This window comes from Capricornis sumatraensis, chromosome 10 (assembly GCF_032405125.1).
Source record: "Capricornis sumatraensis isolate serow.1 chromosome 10, serow.2, whole genome shotgun sequence".
Taxonomy (NCBI): domain Eukaryota; kingdom Metazoa; phylum Chordata; class Mammalia; order Artiodactyla; family Bovidae; genus Capricornis; species Capricornis sumatraensis.
Window position 1 is genome coordinate 1,718,485 of NC_091078.1, and position 23,613 is coordinate 1,742,097.

At 43.7% G+C, this 23,613-nt stretch overlaps 1 protein-coding gene across 2 annotated transcripts; it reads left to right on the plus strand.

Moving 5' to 3' along the window:
• The first annotated feature begins 1,197 nt into the window (after window positions 1–1,197).
• On the plus strand, window positions 1,198–23,373 carry NCOA4 (nuclear receptor coactivator 4). 2 transcript variants are annotated; one of them, XM_068981832.1, is made up of 10 exons: window positions 1,198–1,312; window positions 15,227–15,381; window positions 16,591–16,731; window positions 16,910–16,998; window positions 17,411–17,519; window positions 18,069–18,158; window positions 18,688–18,834; window positions 19,792–20,811; window positions 21,231–21,371; window positions 21,719–23,373. In XM_068981832.1, the coding sequence occupies exons 2-10, from the start codon at window positions 15,241–15,243 to the stop codon at window positions 21,722–21,724; spliced, it is 1,884 nt and encodes a 627-aa protein (XP_068837933.1). In that variant the 5' UTR covers window positions 1,198–1,312; window positions 15,227–15,240; the 3' UTR covers window positions 21,725–23,373. The 2 variants fall into 2 exon arrangements, with proteins under 2 accessions (XP_068837933.1, XP_068837934.1); XM_068981833.1 differs by having other exon boundaries at window positions 18,691–18,834.
• The last annotated feature ends 240 nt before the right edge of the window (window positions 23,374–23,613 follow it).

Genomic DNA, 23,613 nt, shown 5'->3' on the forward strand with positions numbered 1-23,613 from the left:
CAGAATCCTCATCTGAATTAAAAAAGAATGAGGGACAGGAACATTAAGAGTATGATGCCATTTTGGCTTCATCTGCCTGGCAGTGTTCAAGATGATTTACTTCCTCATGGGGCTTCCATGGGCTTCTTAGACTTTCCCTCTTGCTCCTCTTTCTCCATAGCTCCCTTTCCAATCTGGTTTCTCTGGTAACTCAGATGATAAAGAATCTGTCTGCAACGCAGGAGACTTGGGTTCAAGCCCTGGGTTGGGAAGATCCCCTGGGGAAAAAATGGCAACCCACTCCAGTATTCTTGCCTGGGAAATCCAATGGACAAAGGAGCCCGGCCGCCTACAGTCCGTGGGGTCACAAAGAATTGGACACAATTTAGTGAGAACAACAATATCCGTTTCCAGTCCCCTTCCATGACAGAGCCCTTTTAGCTTCTGCATCTGCCTCCTGTTGCCCTCTGCTGAGGTAGCCTTGCCCCTTATCATTCTTGGGTGAGTTGCAAGCTGTATCAAAATCATTTCCCTTGCAAATCCTACTCAGATGGTTTTCCATCTTTCTGGGAAATCTGAGGAGCAGGTTAGCAGCTATTAATAGTATTAGGGACTTCTTCAAAACTAAGACAAAGATCCTATTTTAACATCTGGTAATAAACAAATAAAATTCCAATGTGGATAATGTCAAATTGTGAGGGGAAGTGTGTGGTGGTGGTGCGAACAGAGCGGTGGAATGCGGAGTGTAGAAAATTGTGTGGTGTGTGATATGGTACAAGCAGACGAATGCTTTGCAGTCAGATAGTGAGGAGAAGGCAATGGCACCCCACTCCAGCACTCTTGCCTGGAAAATCCCATGGGCAGAGGTGCCTGGTGGGCTGCAGTCCATGGGGTCGCAAAGAGCTGGACACGACTAAGCGACTTCACTTTCACTTTTCACTTTCACGCATTGGAGAAGGAAAAGGCAACCCACTCCGGTGTTCTTGCCTGGAGAACCCCAGGGACGTGGGGGCCTGGTGGGCTGCCGTCTATGGGGTCGCACAGAGTCGGACCCGACTGGAGCGACTCAGCAGCCGCAGCATTAAACTGGCAGACTCTGGTCTGGGGAGCAGGAAGACTTGTGCACCTGCACTCTGAACCCTCTGGGGGGCAGGCGAGAGCCTTGGGCTGACCCCGACTTGAGATCTCGCGAGACTGTCAAACGCGTGGCGTGAGGCGTGGGAGGAAGGTTGCGTTCTCGCGGGAAGTGTACCTCTGGGCCCTCGCCGTGTGTCTGGCCGGCGGCGGCTGCGTGAAGGTCTCTTCTGAACGCCCAGAGCGACGCTCGGAGGTGGTAAGAACCGGAGCGGCCAGCGGGGCGGGCGTGCCTCCTTCCGCTCTCACGCCGCGGGAGGCTCTGGGGCGTCGGGGCCGTTTCTCGGCCCGGCCCGGGCTTGTCTGGGCCTGCTTTTGGAGGCCAGCCCCTCCCTCGACTTGCCTGCCCGGAGCGCGACCTTCTCCCTGCCCGCCGGCCTGGGCTTGCCCTCCTCTCTCTGGCCCGCGACTCTCGGCCTCAGGGGTCACCTCTTTCTTCCTGCCCAGCCTGTCCTCCTTCGTCCTTGGACGCACTTGGCCCGGGAACCACCAACGCCAGGCTGCCCTTCCGCCTTGCCCCCAGCCCCGGGGGTGACGGCTCCAAGCTTTTGCTCGCTCTGGCCGAAGTCTCTTGGGGCGAGGAGGGGCCTGTTTTCCCGAACGGCCCCAGAGTAAATACATTCCTAGCCTGCTGGGTGGAAACAGACAGATTGCAATTTTTTTCGGCCCTCTACCCGCCAACCCACCGTGACTTACGGTAAAGAGCTTGTAATTCTCTCCAGAATCCTGAGAGGTAGCTCCCTTATCTCCTTTTTACACATGAGAAGAGCGAGGCCGCTTAGCCCATTGCTTCACTCCACCAACAGCTGTTTAATGTAGCACCTGTATGTTCAGGGTGTTGAGGATATGACACTGGAAAAAAATATGGGCATAGTCCTTATTTTCATGGAACTGAATAATCGGGGCAGGAACAATAATCGTGTGAATAGGCTTAAGTGCCACGTGGTATGACAGGGGATGGTGAGATCAAGAATGGCAGAAGGCAGAGAGTAATACTTGACCCCAGAGGCAGAGGCTTCTCACCGTACTGTTCTGTGTTGATTTCTAATCAGGCTGAGGCTCATTGTGCCATAACTGTTGCCCCTACCCGCTTGGTAATATGGACGCCTAGTTGTAGGGACTGTTGAGTTACTTCTGGATGGGGATGGGGCAGTTCATCATAGTTGACTCATCTCTGCACGGGGGTACTAGTGTGACGTTTTCGGAGTCTTTGAGGAAGACTCACTCACATGCTGCAGTGGAGTTGGGAGTGGGTGCATGGACCTTGAGGCAGGTCACTTGTTTTGCTCTTTGAAGGTCTGCTAGTTTGCAGACTTGTTAAGTGAGATGACATAGGTAAAGTCTAGCAGGGTAACATATCTTACACTTTTTTTCTCCCTCCTTTTCTGTTGTTCTTGGGTTCCTAGGGAGAATCCTCAAGTTTTATGATGTGTTTGTGTTAAAATTCACTTCTCCAATTACCTTATTTTGGGCAAATAGGTATTTTAAAAGTGGAGAAGCATGGTGAGCCACGTAGGGAAAGGAAGATGTGATTCTCAAAGAGGGAGGAGATATCTTATTTTAAGAAGTAGATCGGACTCCCTTCCCCACCGCCATTTTACTTAAAGTCAGTTTAGCTGTGCCAGAATCTCAGGAGCCTCTGTAGGGGTTTCATAAAACTGTATAGGTGATTCTGATACAGATTCCTCCCCCACTAGCTTCTTGCTAGAATTTTATGATAATTTCCCTCCCAGAGTAAGTCTTAGCATACTTGAAGGCATTCAGAGCAGTCATTGCAGTGACTGGTTTCAAAGTTTTCTTATCTTCTTAGTTTTTGGTGACTCAGTGTCATAAATTTTCCCCTAGATGCCAAGTTTGCCATTGTGTCCCTAGGGACTATCACAGTATGTGTCATTGTAGACAGTAAATCTTTGTAGAATGAGTAAGAAAATAACAGTACAATCTTAACACTTAAATGATCTGTTCACCATCCATTGTGTGGTTAGAGAACACAGGCTCAGATCTTGGATTAAATCTTGGTTCTTTTACTTGGAAGCCTGTGACTGTAGGTAATACATCTGACCTTGTCAAGCCATAGTTTCCCTGTTTTAAAAATTGTATTTGTAATATGTAGGTACCTTAAAGTTTTGTGAGGACTAAATGAGATGATGTGTTAAAAAAAGAAAGTCTTGCTTCATAGATATATTAAATACTTACTGAATCCATTCCTCCAGCAACTACTTACTGAGCACCTCTGTAACAGTGAACAAAAAGACAGCCTCCGTCTGTGCAGAATGTACACAGTGTACATTCCTTCTAGTGTGTTTTCTGACGTGGGATCAGAAAATAAATGGTTTCTCCGTGTCAGATTGTGACACATACTATGGAGATAATGTTAAAACATGTTAAGGGGAAGTGTGTGGAAGGAAGACTTATTTTATACAGGATAATAAGGAAGATGACACTAGGGAGGGGAGCAGGCACAGAAATCTGGAGGAAAATGCAAGTGCCCTGAGGCATTCCTGGTATGCCGGAGGAGCAGCAAAGAGGCCATTGTGGCAGCGCTGAGTGGGCTCCGAGGAGGGGAGAAGTGGGCAGCAGTGATGAGGTTTCTGCAGGAATCCTGGAGACAGATGAGGGTGACTTATGTAATTGATGAAAAACTACAAAAAAAGTCTTCCTGTATTAGCATACTCATTCTCTTATCAGAAGTGATCAAAACTATTCTAAATGCTGTGTCATATATTAGTTACATGTGTGAATGTACTTTATAATATTATATATTATTATAATATTACTTTATAATAATGTATTACAATACATGTATACCATACACATATTAATGATTACATGTATTAACCTTTGACTCTTTCCAAAACCGTATGCCCAGTCTCAGAGAATCAAGACGCGTTTCTGTGAAGGATACACAGTGGCATGTGTTGCTAGACCAGAGAGCATTTTCTGAGTGTTACTGAAATCAGGGAATTCAGGGTCTCTGTATATGTACTAGTTAGCTTGCAAGTCTTAAGTGATTGTTAAAAGGGACAAACCAGTATGTAAGTACGGGATTAAGTTCAGTTTCATGAAGGAACCATAGATTGCTGTGGCAGTTTTATTAGTCTTTTTGCTACACTTTGGCCCTCTTAAATTTTTGCTATCAGTTTTTATGTTGGCTTTTGTTTTCAACATAGGTATGTGTAAACACATTGTTGCACATAGAGGAGGCAAGCAGTGCAGATGGCCTGAGCTGATAAGGGGGCCAGGTTGACCGCTTCTGCTCTGGTGAATTGTTTTAGTAGTGTTTCTATCCTTGTCAGTTAGAGGAGCAGCCATATGGTCCTTCTCAGCTTGTCTTCTTTGCTTGCTAAATCCTGACATTACAGTCAATTTGTGAACTTCCCCCCTGGTCTACCATTGCCTGGAATCCTGGCATGTCATCCTTACTCTTTGAATTAGGTAGATTCACTGGCAAGTCAGCAAAAGGTTATCTTGAGGGTCCCTTTAAAACAACAGCAACAACAAACTTCTGCATGAATGCTTCATTCAGACTCTCTTAGTCTCCCTGATTAGACTCTCTGACATTCTCCCTGATTCTCTTGTCACCCCTGATTTTACTTGGCTTGATTATGCGATGAAATCAAGATAATCTGTTTTGAGGCTGAGGGTATGTTTGGGGCTAAATATTCCTTTTAGCTAGCATTGTCTTGAGTCCTCTAGAAACATGACAGTTTGGTTCAGTGAAGGAGTGGGTGACTGGCAAAATAGGTTAAAAAGTTTTTTCTTGTCAGTTGGTCATAGACAGGAAGTTAAGTCTTTTAATGCTTGAACAATTACAGATTTGATAAAATGATCTTGGGTATATTTTGAGTTTTAGTTTGGCATTATTTCTAGACCTCTAGGCTTCAGAGGAGGGAAAGTATTTTATCATTTGCTTGTCTCTGTCAGGAAAACCACAAGATATTTACCATATAAAATTAGGGATAAATTATTCCTGTGATGGTAGATAAATAACATCTTTTCCTATATTATGGCAAGAAGTTTCAAGTTGAAGATAGAGTACAGCCCTAGTTCTGAAAGCTTACCAAACCTCTGTGATGTGGGTGGAATTTCTGTAAAATCAGAGGGAAAAAACCCAGAGATGGCTGTAAGCGCAGTTACTGGTTCCCCTTTAACTCATACATCAGCTAGTGCTTGTGAATCTGCATAGTTGGGCTTTGACGTTCTGGCATTGGGAAAGGCACTTTATATCAGAGCCTAGCCTGAAAGCATAGTTTCAGTAGCAATATCCTTGCTAGTTTTGTCTTGTTTGAAAGCAAACGGAAGGTAACAGTTGTGGTAGAAACATCTCCACTTCTGAAAAACCTTTCTGAATGGGACATCAAGTTGACTGCTTCTGTTTAAAGCAGAAGTATACCACACTTCCCCTGGCTGGTCTGAAATTGAGCATTCGTTTCTCATGTAGTCATCCATCCATTTATCAAATAAGTATGGAGCCTCTGTTGAGTTGAGGGTTGAAGCACTGCGCAGCTCCAGGGACACCATTCTCTAGGTCAGCTCAGAGAGCACATGGAATGTGAAGGGGGCTTGGTAGCGCCGTGATGCTGACGCCAGGCCAACAATGCCTGGCCCTGCTCTCAGGACCTCAGACTAAGGAGGCAGACCTGCAGCCAAGGGGGTGTGTTAGAGGTGTCAGAGTGGCAACTCACTCGCATTACACCCGGCCCAGAGGAGGCAGCAGCTAACTCTATGTGTATGTTAGTCATTCACTCGTGCCTGACTCTCTGCGACCCCATGGACTCCTCTGTCCATGGAATTCTCCAGGCAGGAATACTGGAGTGGATTGCCATTCCCTTCTCCAGGGTATCTTCCCAACCCAGAGACTGAACCTGGGTCTCCTGCATTGCAGGCAGATTCTTTACCATCTGAGCCACCAGGGAAGCCTCTATAGGTTAAAACTATTGAGAAATGGGATGCTTGGTTAGAAAAGGTTTAATAGTGGTGACTCTGCTTTTCTGATTTAAGTATAGTCAGAAAAGCAGACAGGTAGGGAGAGGGGAGAGGTCTGGCATTGCTGGCAGAGAGAGCTGGGAGAGCCGGACTGGATGCGAGGAACCGGCCAGGTCTACGCATGAGAAACTGCTGTCCAGAAGATCACGGGGTGGGGGCTGCTCTGGGGAGATAGCAGGAGAGTCAGGCTGAAGTCAGAAGACTCCAAGCTTTATTAGAGAAATTCAGACTTTAGCCTGTAGGCAGGTGGGGAGCCATTGGCAGTTGCAGTTTATGCTCTAAATGAGATGATCTGCTAATCTGCTAGGAAATAGACGGTTCTCCTGTCGGGAGACGGTGAGGAAGTCTTGAAACAGAAGAGAGGTAAAATGTCTCATGACTTTTTCCCCTTTAGAACCTAAATATTTCATAAATATGCAAGGGCAAATAACAAAGCTTAAGGGAGTAAAAAGCTACCTGCAATGTCTGAATGCAGAATTTGTTTAGATTTTTATGAGTTTTTTCTCCCTCCAGTTTTTATGTTTGTATACTCTTTAGTCACTTCATTATAGTAACAATTAAAGCTGTCATAAATAGAACAACACTGACTCTCAGTGACTGTGTAGCTCAGTTCAAGTGAAGGAGAGCAGGCATTGGTCAGGATCTGGTAGAGAGGGCGTAGAGACCACTGGTTATGTAGGTGGTGGCCAACAAATTTCCTGTCGTATTCATTTTGCGACTGTTTTTAGGGGCATGCAAGAGAGATGAAAGTTCTTGACACTAGTCATATTTTCAGAGAGCTGCTACAGAATGCAGAGAACTGCTTCTTTCTAGCCGCTGACTTAAAGTGCAAAGGGCTATCAGGTTTCTCCTCTCATCACTCAGAGGCATGTCTGGCTTTATTTGTGTCTTCACAAAATATGCTGCCCAATGAAGATATTTTGAATTAAGACAGAAATTGTTTTCTCACTAATTTTCGTAGTGAATGACTGACATGGGACCCCAGAAACTGTGCCTCGCAGATGAAGCAGGCACGTCCATAGATTGTGTCCGTCTGGAATCTGAGGGACGCTTAACTGAGGTTTCTAGTCTTCCGTGTTCACTGGCCTCTGCTTTTTGTCAAGTGGTTTCACTCTGCTCTTAACTGTCATGAAAGTAGCTTCAGATGCATAGATGAGTCAGTCAATTCAGTCACTCAGTCGTGTCCGACTCTTTGCGACCCCAGGGACTGCAGCACACCAGGCTTCCCTGTCCATCACCAACTCCCGGAGCTTGCTCAGACTCATGTCCATCGAGTCGGTGATGCCATCCAACCATCTCATCCTCTGTCACCCCCTTCTCCTCCTGCCTTCAATCTTTCCCAGCATCAGGGTCTTTTCCAAGAGTTAATTCTTCACATCAGGTGGCCAAAGTATTGGAGTTTCAGCTTCAGCATCAGTCCTTCCAATGAATATTCAGCACTGATTTCCTTTAGGATGGACTGGTTGGATCTCCTTGCAGTCCAAGGGACTCTCAGGAGTCTTCTCCAGCACCACAGTTCAAAAGCATCAATTCTTCAGCACTCAGCTTTCTTCACAGTCCAACTCTCACATCCATATGTGACTATTGGAAAAACCATAGCTTTGACTAGACAGACCTTTGTTGACAAACTAGTATCTCTGCTTTTTAGTATGCTGTCTAGGTTGGTCATAGCTTTTCTTCCAAGGAGTAAGCGTCTTTTAATTTCATGGCTGCAGTCACCATCTGCAGTGATTTTGGAGCCCAAGAAAATAAAGTCTATCACTGTTTCCATTGTTTCCCCATCTATTTACCATGAAATGATGGGACCGGATGCCATGATCTTAGTTTTTTGAATGTTGAGTTTTAAGCCAGCTTCTTCACTCCTCTTTCACTTTCATCAAGAGGCTCTTTAGTTCCTCTATACTTTCTGCCATAAGGGTGGTGTCATCTGAATATCTGAGGTCTTGATATTTCTCCTGGCAGTCTTGATTCCAGCTTGTGCTTCATCCAGCCTGGCATTTCGCATGATATACCCTGCATATAAGTTATATAGCCTGATGAGAATTAGTATTTCACAAAAAAAATTGATTTAAAAGGTGTGACAAGGTTGTATAGAATTTTGTCTTTGGCCTGATTGGATATGCAGGCTATAAGGATTATTTTCAGGGAAAATGGCATCAAACTAGAGTACCATGAGCATGACAATCATCAGGCAGGAAGTACTTATGGGGGCCAGGTACTGTCCTAAACATTTTTTATATACCAATTCATATAATTCTCATTGAGTTGACCCATTATTATCGTCCTCATTTTACAGATGGGGAAACTGAGGCGTAGATTGGTTAAGTGACTTGCCTAAGGTTACACAGCATCTCAATGACAGAGCCAGGTTTTGCACCCAAATGGTGCAGCTCCAGAGTTCATTCTGGTAACTACTCCGTGTTCCTGCCTCTCCACTAGGGCTTTTATTTCACTACTGTATCCCAGCACCTAGAATAGAGCTTGCCATCTGGCTGGTGCTCACTCAGGCTGTTGAATGAAAAGCATCCATGAGCATTAAGTGCATAACTGGGCTGAGGCCATGTGGGAGTGTGTTTGAGAGTCAGAGGGACACCGGGGTACAGGTAGAGGAGTGTCACAGATGTGGGGAAATGGCAGAGCCTGAAGCAGAAGCCGAGACCTGAGCCTCAGCTAGGCTGGCGGCGGTGATCTCAGGGGGAGTCACGAACTACTGCCAGGAACTCCGACAACTTCGGAAACCTTACTGACCCGCGTTTGGTATTTCTTTGTCGTGATTAGCAGCAAAATCCTTAAAGACGTCTTGACGCTTTGGGGTGTGGATCAGGGTGGACACAGAGGCTAGACGCAGGAGCAGGTGGGCCGCGGAAAGGCTGGAGAGGAGCCCCTGGTGTCCCTCGAGGCTCTGCGGGCTGGCTTCGCCCGGAGTGGCCAGTGGCGGCGGCGCCCAAGCGGCTCGGAACCGAGAGTCTTGAGGGAGACGGCGAGGGCGTGGGGGTCCTCGGGCCGCGGGGGCACCTGGGGGCCCCGAGTGGGCGGAGCCTCCGGCCCCGCCCCGCGGCCGACGTGCGCGCTCCCGCCCGCCCGCGGGGCGCTGCCGCACGCGCTGGCGGGGCGGGGCGCTGTCTGCGGGCCCAGGTCCCTTTCTCACCCCGTCCCGGATAAAGCAGTGTGCTGCTTGCTGGGCAGCTCGCGCACCGGGGCCTAGCTGGAGAGGAGGTATGTCCCGCAGCCCAGGGCCGCGGCGGGAGCCCTCCGGATGGGCTCCCCTGGGCGGGCTGGGCATGAGCCCTGCTGTGCGCATGCGTACTGAGCGGTACCGGTACCTGCTCTGAAACAGAGTGGACGCGCGGCTGCGGCTTCCCGGGAGGACCAGACGCAGGCATCTTCGGACAGCTGTGCTCCTAGAAAGTGTTGGGGAGCCTGGAGAGGCGCGTGTGTCACTGTTGCTTCTGAACTAGAAATGCCGCACTTGGCATTAGAGGGTGATGGCTAATATTGTGGTTCGTTCTCAGTCACTGCTTGGGAAAGTTGATGTGCAGGGATTGGCTGCTTATAGTTACATGTATAAAGGTAGACCTGAACGCAGTACGGCCTCAAGTGTTAAGCGAGCCTACAATGTGCTGTCGTGCATTTATTATCCCTTATTTTGTGCGTTTCTTCAGGCGTTAACCTTTGCTTACATGCTTTAAAAAATTAACAGAATCATCCTGAATTTCAGAAACTGTGGGCTAGGATGAGATACATATATATAACCTTTGAGTTAATGATTTGTGATATTGAAAAAACCTTTAGTTTTAAAAACTGACAGAAGAAAAAACCCATTAAGGAATGTGTCAGGGTAAAATTGCATGTGGACTATTAGTGTAATTTTTTTCTTGAAAATTTGTACAAACATTCGGATATGTGCTGTCTCATCAGAGATAACCAAATGGACCATCAGTATTCTAATTTAGTAATTCATAGAAGATAATAAGTACCTTATGGGTCTTTTAGCAGTGATTTAGATGCTAGGAATATAAATGAAAAATGGACATCTCTTTTGGAGAGGAGAGCAATTTGGGAAGGAGTCAAACAGCGAGACCTGGAAGGTGCAGTTAGAAATGATACAAGCCGTCGTGTAGACAGAGGATGCAGAGTGGTTGTGAGATGTTGAGGTCAGAGCCCAGGGCTCTTGCTCCTGTCTTTCGTGCTTGGAAGTGTTTTGGTTATTCTGAGCCTGTCATGACATGTTGTTTATTTTTGTTAGCATTATCTACGGAAGAAGGCTATGAAAAATTGTTTTTTTTGAGGATTATGAATGGACTGAGATTCTTAATGGAAGTTGTTCCAGGAGTAACGCATTGGAATGTTGACTTTAACCCCCTGTTGGCAAATAAAAAGAATATCTGGGCGATGCAGTAAAGGAAGAACAAACTGGCCAGGAGAGAGCCCAGGCCTTGACCCTAGGAGCTCTGGCTCGGAACCCGACTCTCCACGTTGCGGCTGTGGTGGCCCTGCAGATGGGTCACTTAAGCTCTCTGGGTCTTTGTGGCATCATCAGTGTAATGAGAGCAGTCCATCACAGAGATGCCCAAGATTTTTCTAACTTTCAATTGTGGTTAGTGTTGGTCACAAGAGGGTATTAGCTCTTTGGAAATTTTATGGTTAAACCATATGACAAGGACTTAGCTTCATTTGCGGTTTAGTTGCTCAATTATTGTTGCCTGTCCTTTGGATTTCATAACTAGATTTGTGCAGAGTATTGTGCAAATATGGCACATACAGTTTGTGGAACTCTTCTTTGAGGAAAGAAAATGAAAGTTGCTCAGTCGTGTCTGACTTTTTGCGAGTCACAGAGTCATTCCACTCCATACAGTCCGTGGAATTCTCCAGGCCAGAACACTGGAGTGGGTAGCCTTTCCCTTCTCCAGGGGCTCTTCCCAACTCAGGGATCCACCCCAGGTCTCCCGCGTCGCAGACTCTTTACCAGCTGAGCCTTCGGGGAAGCGCTTGAGGGGAGGCGCTTGAGGGGAAAGGGGTGGGGTGGGGGTGGGGGTGGGGGCTCTCCGGCAGCAGGAGGGCCTAGTGGGCTGCCCGAGTGGGCAGAGCCTGCTTTGAGGAAAGTATGTTTTTCCAGGAGCTTTATTTATGTGAGGAATGTGTGTATTTTTTGCTTGATCTCTTTCCTCCCCCAAGACCTTGAACAGAAATCCTAGGGGAAGGGAAGCTTTAGAAAGCACTTAAACTTTTAACTTGTCTCAAACAAAAACACCCCAGACATTTAAGGCAATACTTTTTTTTTTTTTTAAGTCAATCCTCTTTTGAAGGTAGTAGGGCAGAAAAGTGTGTGTATACTTAGTATATTAATATATTAGAGGGTTTGCTCTGTTATATAGTGAGAGAGAAGATGGAGAGCTATACAAGTACCACACCCTGGCCACCAAGTCTCTGAGGTAGATCTTGTTCTCTTCACTTGTTAATTAGAACATTAGGTTCAAAAAGGGCAGACAGTTCAAGGTCATAGCATTAAGTGATGGCTAATTGATTCTGAGTCCGAGCTTTGTCACTCCAGAGCCTTTTCTAGTTTCCGTGCTTCTTTCTGTAGTCCGAAGGCGGAGATCCCGAAGGCCCCTGTAACTCAGCTAACCTAATTGCAGAAGCAACCAAACGTTAAGAAGTGCGTGTGCAGGGCTTGGGTGGAGTGCCTGTGCGCAGGTGTTGTCTGTTTGTCTTTATTGCAGCACTTTGTATTGAAAGCTGCTGTTGCCTCCGTTTTTCTGGAGGAAATTGTGGCCCAGAGAAGTTAAGTAGCTAGCTCATGGGTCTCAAGGTTGCAGATGTAACTGGAATTCCGGTTTCTCAGGCCTCAGAGTAATCTCTTCGACATCACACTCGCTACACTGGCTCTCCAACCTGAAACAAACAGATTGTTGAAATTGACTGGTATGGACTTAGATAACTCAAACAAGTGTCTCTGAATGTGGCAGTTCAGGACTGGCTTCACTTTACTGTGGTTAGAATTCACCTGTGGGGTAGAGTCCTTGAGTTCAGCTCCGAGGGTTTCCCCCTCACTGCAGGACAAGAAGACAGACGTGCACAGCTTCTTTCTCGGGATCTAGGCTACGGCAGCTGACCACCCCGTGACTGCGCCGCAGGAAGGAGGAGGGTCAGAGCCAAGGGCAGCAGAGGGACACACGTCCCTGGGCTGGGTGTAAGAGGATGAAGCAGGTTCTTAAAGACCCTTACTCTAACCAGGTGACTGTCCTGAGGGATAAGGCTCCTTTTATTTTGAAAACAAGATGGGTAAATATGTGGCGAAGAATCAGTTTTGTAACTTTGAAATCGCGTCCTGATTTGTATCCACAGCTAATAAGGGGACAGTCCAATTTGTGTGTTTCGGCTATCTTCTGTTCTTGGTAGGCAGAGTGCAGTATTTGCGATCGCTTTGAGAAGACCTACTTTTCTACATTGTCTGCATTTGAATTTGTTTCCCACATGGTCTAGAGCTATGGAGCTTTTTAACACTGTTTAATTTAATGCTATTGCTTAAAATGTACACTGCGCCGGGCATTGTGGCATCCCACACAAATGGTGAGGAACTACGAGTGGGAAGTGAGGCACAGGTGAAAGCTGTTTAATATATTTGAAAGCTGAACATGCTTTCGTGTAACTTACGTGCACAGTGAAGTAACTTGTGGTGATGAGGTGGCATTCTGCTCTCCAACTATGAGCCAGCATTCTGCCCACATTTTGCAGGCTCCTACTGTGTGCTCTGAGTGTCCACTAAGAGGTGTGTTTAAACAGGGCAGCTTACAGTGAAAATGAAGGTAGCAAAGTCATGTTTTAAGGGGTAAAAAAATCTCCAAGGGGATTCCTGTCGAACCCAGTTGATGATGAAGCCCTTCCTTTTTCAGAGATGAGTATAGGGAACCAGACTGTGGCAACAGAATAGCAGGGGGAAGTTAGAAAATTTCCTGAATCTTTCTGCTATTTTCAGTGAATCTAGCTCGTGGTCAGGAGTAATTCCACTGCATTTCTTCCTCCTGTTGCCTTGTCTCTGAGGATGGGGAATCTCACTGCATTTGGCTTTTCTTAGATTCTAGCGAGTTAGCCACCTGGCCCTAAACTTCAGCCTGAAGATGCAGCGTAGGCCAAGTTCCTTGCATCTCACGTGAATTGTCAGCCATTTGCAGGACTCGGAGAAGGTGATGGCACCCCTCTCCAGTCCTCTTGCCTGGAAAATCCCATGGACGGAGGAGCCTGGTAGGCTGCAGTCCATGAGGTTGCTGAGAGTCAGACACGACTGAGCGACTTCACATTGACTTTTCACTTTATGCATTGGAGAAGGAGATGGCAACCCACTTCAGTGTTCTTGCCTGGAGAATCCCAGAGATGGGGGAGCCTGGTGGGCTGCCTTCTGTGGGGTCGCACAGAGTCGGACACGACTGAAGCGACTTAGCAGCAGCAGCAGCAGCAGCAGCACTGGGTAGACTGCTGTTCCTCTGAAAGCTGGCTGGCTTCTCTGCAAAGGTCTTTTCCTTCAGGATTGTTAGGAAATTTCTTTTATATGTTGCCTCAGATATCTGCAGTTAATCCTTCTCTACTCCTTGGGTCATTCTGAACAAGTCTAATTCTATTTGACAGGTCTCCAAATATTCCAGAATAGTAATCTTGTTGTCCCAGAAACTTCTCTTACCTAGACCAAACAGCCTCTCTTCCTGGAGAAATTTTTCATGGTTTTGAGGCCCCTTTCTTTTTCTTTTTTTCCTAAATGCCTGTTTCTGAAGTTTGTTATTCAGAGGGAAATTTCAAAAGTAGTCTGATAAATGTGGAACAGATTAGTCCTGTGGCGAATGTTAGGCTTTCGGTAAATGTAGTCGTATAGTAAGTAATTTTTTCCTTGAGATCCAGTGTACTGCTAACTCATATAAAGCTTGCTTTCAATTAAAAATCCCCATTCTTTTATAAATACTGTATCCTAATGCATATATATGGAAATCTAGAAAAACGGTACTGAAGAATTTATTTACAGGGCAGCCGTGGAGAAACAGACATAGAGATTAGATCTATGGACGTGAAGAGAGGGGAGGAGAGCGTGAGATGGATGGGAAGAGTAACAGGGAAAGTTACATTACCATATGGAAAATAGATAGCCAACTGGAATTTGCTGTATGGCTCTGGAAATTCAAACAGGGGCTCTGTATCAACCTAGAGGGGTGGGATGAGGAGGGAGATGGGAGGGAGCTTCAAAAGGGAGGGGTTATATGTATACCTGTGGCTGATTAATGTTGAGGTTTGACAGAAAAAATTCTGTAAAGCAGTTGTCCTTCAATAAAAAATAAATTTAAATCTCCATTTTTGAAAAACATTGTTTTCCATTTTGTCCTCCCCCATTCAAGTAAAAACAAAAGCTGCATTTTGTTTTACAAGATTTAACAGCTCTGTAGAGAGTGTCTTGAAATCTGTTCTTGTCACAGCCCCGTTATCTCCAGTTTTAATCTCTTCTGTGTTTTCATCCTGGCAATTAGAGAAAACTGTTGAGTAATCAGGGAAAACAGGGGCATACCTCTAAAAATTTTGCATACTGGTTTTAATCCATTATCCTTTGAGTACTTTGTAAAACGTAATTTTATGATTCAGTTTAGTTGTCCTGTTTGGCCTGTGTTTACTTTGTCCAATGTAGTATACAGCCTTGTCACAGGTCTTACTGTTGTCCAAATATGTCTACAGCATTTCCTGGACGGGTCAGTTTAGTAAAACTACCCAAAAAGGAAGTGACTTTGGATTCTAAGTAAAAAAAATTACTTGGGATCCATCTAAGCCCACGGATTCACAGGGGTTAGTGAATCCATGCTGAGCTACTGTGATCACGGCCTCCTTTTTCTCAGTATTTAGAAACCATCTCTGATTTTAGATTTATCCAGGATAGATAGGGCAGGACAACAGTAGCGTTGGGGGTGGGGTGGGTGCGGTGGATAGACAAGTTATATTTATTAAGGGGATGCTGTGTGCCAGGTCCTGTGTTGAAAGTAATGTTAAGTAGTCATGAATAGTAACTGGGAGTTGGTTGGATAATCATTTGGGGGAATGATTGCAAGGTGTTTGGTTGTAATTATAGTGCAAATTGGATTTTTTTTTTCTTTTAAAGGAACAAGGTGCAGAATGAGTGGCTCACAGGACCAGAGTGGCTGCCCTGCTAATAGAGAACCCCTTTTGAGGTGTTGTGATGCACGAAGGGACTTGGAGCTTGCTATTGGTGGAGTTCTCCGGGCTGAGCAGCAGATTAAAGAAAACTTGCGAGAGGTGTGGCGTGTGCTTTTCTTTCCCCTTGTCTGAACTCTTAGCACAGGTCTAGTTAGAGCATAGCCAAGGGATTGGCTTCTCCAAACCAAAAAGGTTTTATCCCATGCCTTGCATCATCTGCCTGAAATGTTGGTGCCTTTGATTCCAAAGGGAAAATGGAGCAGATGTTAGAAGAATCTAGAAATTCTTGTACCACCTTACAGAATCCACTTTAGCCTGCATTTCTGCTAGCTTCTCTGTGTGGTGGCTGTGCCAAGCACTGCCATCTACTAAAAAGTAGCGAAAGGAATGAGCTCAGCTCATTGAACTGGCCAGCTGTGTTCCTGATGCACAAAGGATGGCACTTCCACATCCCCTACTATCTTTTAATCTGGTATTGGCATGGCATGATTCTGTAAATGAGTTAGTTGTTAAGAGCAGGCCAAGATGAAATCTGTTCCTTCTGTTGGCCCAACAGCATTCTGTTGGTGAACTGGTAGACCAAGTATTGCATGACTGAAACACTGTTTTACTATACAGAAAAAGGTGTTTTGAAATACAGTTCCTTATGTGGATTCTCATGGATAATTTATAGCCATTAAGATTTTCTTCCATAGGATTTTTATATTTATCTCTCTTTTGCATCACTGTTGATACTTCCAGAACCATTTAGCAAATAATTTTACGTAAACTGCCTGCCCTTATAGTCCTCTGGCTGTTGGCACGTAGTGGTTCACCTCGTCACTAAACTGGCCTGCTGTAAATGTGTTCCTTATTCATAGGGTGAGAAAAGGGATAAGGGCTAGCTACATTCTTGTCTTATTCCACTGATGATTTTGTAAAACTGTAGGTTTTCAAATTATGTGGAAAACAGGGGAATCAGTATTACATGACATATCCTTGTATTTTCTTTTGACTCCTTTAGGACACCCAAAATAAACCTTATCCTCTTAGAAGGAGGAGTATTGAGGGTTTTAGAGCTTAAAGATGCTTTTATGACTGAACATCTTAAACTGGGTCCACGGGGCTTTGATTCTTCCATGGGTGGGCTTTGGGACACTCAACCCTGAAATTATAGGCAAAATTTTCAGTGCGTGCATTTTTCTGGGGAGATACTCCATACATGGCATCATTGGATAATCAGAGGATTTGTGACCCCCAGAAATTTAGGGACCTTACCATTCTGTGGGAAACACTGTTTGGTGAAGCTAACATGTTTATGTTTCGTAGGTCAAAGCCCAGATTCACAGCTGCATAAGTCGCCACCTGGAATGCCTTCGAAGCCGTGAGGTGTGGCTGTATGAACAGGTGGACCTCATCTATCAGCTTAAAGAGGAGACGCTTCAGCAGCAGGCCCAACAGCTCTACTGGGTAAGACGACTGCAAGGCCATAAGACGGCTTCTGGTCTCCAGACTGTCTTTCCTGTCATGAAGCACTAATACAGATCAGATAAAAACCTAATCTCAAGTGCTGTTTGCTGTTTGTTAGCTTGGATACACTTGGTGCTTTTCGTATCATTGTGGCTCTATGATTTCATTTTTCTTCTAGTTGCTGGGCCAGTTCAGTTGTCTTATTCATCAGCTGGAGTGCACCCAAAACAAAGACCTAGCCAATCAAGTCTCAGCTTGCCTGGAGAGGTAAAGACCCTTCTTGTGTGTTTTGATTTTGGCTCTTTGACTTTGGTGTATTAAAAAGTCACTTTGTAACTCTTTGCATGACTTGGATTTAACTTAGTGTTAAACTTAATGTTTGTTTGATAATATCATCTTGCTTTAAATATTTAATATCTTACTTGGCGTTACATGGTTAAGTCATCTAACTCTTTGCATGACTTGGATTTAACTTAGTGTTAAACCTAACGTTTGTTTGATAATATCATCTTGCTTTAAATATTTAACATCATACTTGGTGGTACATGGTTAACTCATCTATCTTTGGTTGAGTTACTCAACCAAACTTCAAATAACTCACAATTTGGTTTTTATTTTGGATGAATTTGAAATAGATATTTCTTTAAAATAGCCAGATTTTGTTTACTTTTTTCTCCAGATTGGGCAGTCTGACCCTCAAACCTGAAGATTCAACTGCTTTATTCTTTGAAGCCGACATAACTGCCCTGCGCCAGGCAATCACCACATTTGGGTCTCTCAAGACCATTGTAAGTAAATGTTCATCTCAGAAGGTTCATAGTGAGCTTCTCAGGTCTGTGGCCTGTCACATGGTCTTAAAAATAGCACACTGTCACTATGAAAAGGGACTTTCTTGAGAATTTGGTAAGCTTTAGAAACTTAATGTTCTGATTGCATTTATAGAGCCTTAGGCTGGTAATGCTTGGAATGCATTATTGACTGGTTGATTGTCTCTGGAATTCATCTTTGTACCTCTAAATACCTTTGACTTATTTCTTAGGAAATTTATGGCTTGAATGGTCTGTATAGAGTCAAATGTCATCTCATTTGGGTCTTGTTAGTAGTTGTAGTACCACCAGCTCTGGTGAAGGTTTTTTCTGTGAAGGTAGTTATGTGGTAGAGAATTCTCAGATTCTATAACTACTTCGTAGGTCACTGAATCTAGTGTGAAGAAGATTTATTCTAGTGAACTGTAACACTTTGCTTAGTACTTTTGAAATTTAGGGATTACAAGTTCACTTTTTTGGTCTGAAAGCATCACATTAGTAAACATGACTAATTTGCTGTTTATCTCACAGCAAATTCCTGAGCACCTGATGGCTCATGCTAGCTCATCAAGTATTGGGTCCTTCTTGGAGAAGAGAGGCTACATCCCATTACCAGAGCAGGTAAAATGTCATTTTGTTTCTGGTAACTGAGTTATTATTTGGCTTGTATTTCTTTGGGGTTTTGATTATATCACTTTTTTTTTTTTGGCTATTATTTATTTGTAAAAAGGCACGAATGGTAATAAATGAGTTTATACAATTAAATGCTTCCCTTGAGACTGAATGTCAGAAATTTAGAGGTTTTAGACGTGTTCTATAAGAAAGTAATTATTATCAATTAGTTCATAAGAAATTATCATTAGCTCTATGATTGGGTTGGTTCTCTTAGGGATCCTTCTCTTGATCATTTACTTCTGAAGGCAGCGTGAGAAGTGTGAATATAGGATCCTAAAAGTTTTGAGTTGAGAAGCTGATTTCCAGCTGTACTCTTTGTTTTGTAATTGTGAAAATGGAGGCTTAGGGGAATCATCTGACTTGTGCAGGGTCAGCACTGGGCCAAGATTAAAGAGCTTGGGTCTCCTGCTTTTCTGGCAAACTTTCTGCTGCATTTGGCATTGCCTTGTTAAGCAGCAAAGTATTGTGTGATTAGCAGAAGTCGGCGTCCAGCGCCACAGCTGTCCCTCTCAGTGAATGGCTCCTTGGAAGCAAACCTGCCGTCGGCCACCAGGCTCCTTACCTGCCCAGCACCAATCTCCAGGACTGGCTCAACCAGAAGCAGACCGTGGAGAACAGCCAGGTGTGTCGCTGCCCCTATTGGTTCTGAGATAGATGATGTAATAGATGGGGTTAGTTACTGACAGCATGTCTTTGGTTTTAGTTCTAGTCTGGGAAACATATTTTAAAGATAACATTTTATTACAATAATGACAACCTCTTCACTGTAGAGAAAAAGCTTAGGAAAAAACTATATAAAGAAATACAAGCTCATAACCCCGCATGCAGAAACTACCACTGTTAACATTTCGTTTATGTGTACATATACGTGCATGAATATGTCACTTAATTTCTTCCATAAAATCCCTCATAGTATATAGTATTTCATTGATGGGCTATAAATTTCAATTTTTCTGAATATAAATAAATTTCTTTTGCATGTCCAGGAGATAATTATTTATATGCATTCTTGATTAGTTCTTTAGGAATGAATTCTTAGAAACTGCATTCCTATAGTTCTGCAGACCCTTTAAGGCTTTCAATACATACTGTCAGTTTGGGTTTCTAGAAAGTCCATACCAGTTTATATACCTTCTTCCCTAAACATCTCTAACAGTGGCAGTCATTTACAAGTTTTTCTCTGAATTTAACACAAAAGAACAATTTTACTTGTTGAGTTTCTTAGGTTACTAAGGAGATTGAGTATTTTTCATTTTTATTAGCTAACTTTGATGACTTCTCTAATCATATTATCACTCATTTTGGTCTTTATTCATAAATGCACATGTAGAAACTACTTGTCTCTTTTCTACAAGATGTGCTATAAATGCTTTCTCCTAGTTTGCCTTTTTTTTAACTGCAGAAAATTTAAGTTTTAATATAATTATGTATTTTAATATCTCAGAGAAATCCCATGTCTTTTGGCTATGTATACTTAGGAACATTTTGTAGTGTGGTAAATATAAGTAGAACTCTTATCATTGAATTTCAAGGCAGTCATAATATTCTAGCAAAGTAATATTGTGTATTTTTTGTGTAGACATCTGCTAGAGCCTGCAGTTTCTTGAATAAAGTCTGGGGCAACCTAAAGGGTTTGGAAAACTGGCTCCACAAGAGTCAGCAACAAGAAGTTTCTGAAAAACCAAGCTACCAAAGGTCTGACAGCTGTTCTACTGCCAGTTCTTGCTCCGTGGAAATCGAAGTGGTTGAAGATGCAGAGCCTCTTGATCAAGATGAGATGGATCTTTCTGACTGGCTGGTAACTCCCCAGGAATCCCGAAAGCTTGAGAAGCCCGAGAATGGCAGCTGCGAAACCGCCAGTGAGAAGTTTAAGCTCTTGTTCCAGGTGTTCCAGGAGTCCTACAATGTGAATGATTGGCTTGTCAAGTCCGATTCCTGTACCTGTTGTCAGGGTAACCAGCCCAAAGGTGTGGAGATTGAGAACCTGGGCAGTCTGAAATGCCTCAACGACCACTTGGAGGCCAGGAAACCCTTGTCCACTCCCAGCCTGACTATTGAGGATTGGCTTGTCCAGAACCATCAAGACCCATATAAAGTAGAGGAGGTCTGCAAAGCCAATGAGCCCTGTACAAGTTTTGCAGAGTGCGTATGTGATGAAAATTGTGAGAAGGAAGCTCTGTGTAAATGGCTTCTGAAGAAAGAAGGAAAGGATAAAAATGGTATGCATGTGGAACCAAAGCCTGGGCCTGAGAAACGTAAAGATTCCCTGGACACGTGGCTCTCTCCATCCAGAAGAGAGGCAGCACAGCAAGCCAAGGCGCCCAAGGCAAGGGCTTCCAGAGTTGCTGATTCCTTCCAGGTCAGAAGGGACACTCCCTTGTCAGAGTGGCTCGTGACCCCCTCACACAAAGAAGGATGTCCCAACAAGGAAGTGCCTCCTACTGAGGACAGGGCTGGCAAACAAAAGCCTACAAGCCCCTTGGCCACCGCCTGGTGTCCCTTTAACACAGCTGACTGGGTCTTGCCAGGAAAGAAGACAGGAAATCTTAGCCAGTTATCCTCAGGAGAGGACAAGTGGCTACTTCGAAAGAAGGCCAAGGTGAGCCGAGACATTAAAAAAGCACCATTTGAAGTATATTCAGTAGATTTTTATTTTCTTAATCCCAATCCTTGCATTTTCTTAATCCCAAACCTTGCAAATAAATGGACCAGATCCTTAACTATCTTAACTGTTAAATGCAGCTTAAGTATTAATTTTGGGGCCATGTTAGGAACAGAATGGAACATTTATGATTATTCATACTGAAGTTTGTATTTTCTATGCCCCAAATCTGCATCTGGCCTATTTTATTGCAGTTTATGGAAAAATTAGGGGCAGAGAAATTAGCTGTCACTTTGCTCTGTTACTAGCATGCCCAGCGTTCGCATCACTCTTTATAGACACTAGACTGGAAGATGACTTGTTGGCATCACGCCTCCCAGCTGTCATGGAGCAACCCACCCTCTGTCTTGTTGCAGGAAGTGTTACTCAGCTCACCCCTACAGGAGGAGCACAGCCTTGCCCCGGACCGGTACGGCCTCCCAGCAGTTTGCGATCTCTTTGCCTGTATGCAGTTCAAAGTTGATAAAGAAAAGTGGTTGTATCGAACTCCCCTACAGGTCGGTACATGCCGCTAGTGCAAATGCTGCAGCTCTGGCTGCTTATGACTTGTCTTACGTTATGAATCCAGTTTGCTCACCAAACTGTATTTCTGTTAATGGTTTGTTTGTGTATTAGGTGAGGTGGGAAAAGAGAGATCATAGAAACTTCATGTTTCACTTGAACTTGCTCCATGAAATAACTGGGACATACTTGAAAGTAACCTTTCCAGATGATGTAGCTGTCAGAATTTTTGGAGCCTGTGTGGTTTCTAATAGCTTATTGAGAAATGAGAGCTTTAAAGTGGGAAGACATTTGCTTTTAATCTTACAGTGAAGTGACTTTTTATGTGGACTTTTTTTTACAGATGTGAAGGAATCGAGTACTAGTCGACCAAATTTTCTGCAGATTATCACAAATCCATGAGCTGAGTGACTGTGGCTTGCGAAATCATTGTCTCTGGGTCTGATGTAGTTCCTTTCCTCCCCAGTTTCGAACTAGTGAAGAGAAATTAGTCATCAAATTATGAATTACTGTGGAAAAGAAAAAAGTGATTTGTTGATGCTGAGGTCATTCAGGTTCTTTCTTACAGAAGTATTAATTCACCCCTGTGCTAGAAATGCATCTTAGTGGGTAGGTCTTTCTCATAAGCCTCCGTGGCTCCTTAGATTGGGTGGTTATTAGAAGTACATTAAAACACTGTAGTTTTGAAAATGAAATAGTTCTATAATCAAAGTGTGTTGATGTATTCTAAAGCTAGTAAAATTACCTTTCGATTGGCAGTCTTTGGATGCTTCCCTTATCCTGGGTTTTCTTCCATTAATGGTGGATTTTCTATTTAATTAATATTCTATTATATTTTACATCATTAACTTTGCCGATATAGTGGTTTTTTCTTACCAAAACACATATTGAAAGTCTTGGCAATTTTTGACATTTATTACAAAACATTTTAGCTTAGGTGCCAGATTCTACATTTCTTCTTTTGAAAGACATTCAGATTTTGCAATATCTGCCTGTATTTCCTTCTCTAAATGTTATTATGAAAGAACTTCACTTTCAGAAGGGCTCCATATTGCTTGAAGACTATGTTCAGAGTAGTTCTAGTCTCTTCCAAAATATTCTGAACTACAGGCAGCAGAGCCCCAGTGCTGACTAATCAAAAGGCAAAGTATGTTGGAAATGTACTTGAACTGTTCACTATCCTGTTATTGGTGCATCCTGTGTAAATGGAAGCTGAACTTGACACCTGGTGCTTTTAACTAGGCGTAAATTAAACGTCCGCTCACTGCAAGCATAGCATACCTATACCTCTAATAAAAGTGTAATGCAGTGACATTTTAGTGAATAGGAAGTTTTGAACACTTGTGCCTTGGGGTGTTTATTGAAGCTTTATGAAAACTATCGATGTTTCCTTAGTATCCTTAAAGTTATGTCCGTGCTTTAAAAAGTTTCTCTGTAGGAGAGGTGGTATTTATACCATGTTTTAAAATTCTCTAAAATGAGACGTCTTAGCTGCTTTCCACTTTTAAACTATTAAGCCACTCAACTTGCCTGTTATTAGAAATACCTTTAAAGTCTGTGATGTGGTCATCTGGAAAGCCCCTTTGGGGAAACATTACAGTCCCACCCAGTGTCACTGCCATACAGCTTCACTAGAGTTCTTAACCACAGCTGAAAGGAGCCTATTACTTTTCAGTTCTTCCAGATACCATTTAGAACTTTAAAGGTGGTGGGTAAAAACTTAAGCAGCTTCTCCATTATCTTAGGTTGCAGGAAACTGTAGTTGAGGTTTAACAGGCTGTGTCTCCCTAAATTAACATTAATCACTATGCTGAGTATCTAAACCATTCTTTTGCATCGATGCATTTTGTATCTGCCTCCATTCATTAAAAGCGTAACACCCATATAGTTGTCCTGTGTATTTGTAAAACATCTTGTCACAAAATTATATGAATGTGGTATCCTTTGGTTACAAGCACAGCTGAGAAACACTTGAACATAAAAAGTTCTTATATTCACTTAAAATAAAATGCTGTTTTATCACTCCTGAATTAGCAAACAGGTATGTTATTACTATCTGCTGTTGTCCTCTGGTTTCCTGCCAAATTCCTCCTAGCTAGATGTGTTCAGAAAGGCTCTACTTCACTTTCTCTGTAATCATAATAGCCACCAGTTGTTTATTACGTATATGTGTGACCTAGAGTGCATTATTTGATTAATTTCATTTCATAATGAGAAAACAAACTCAGAAATCACATA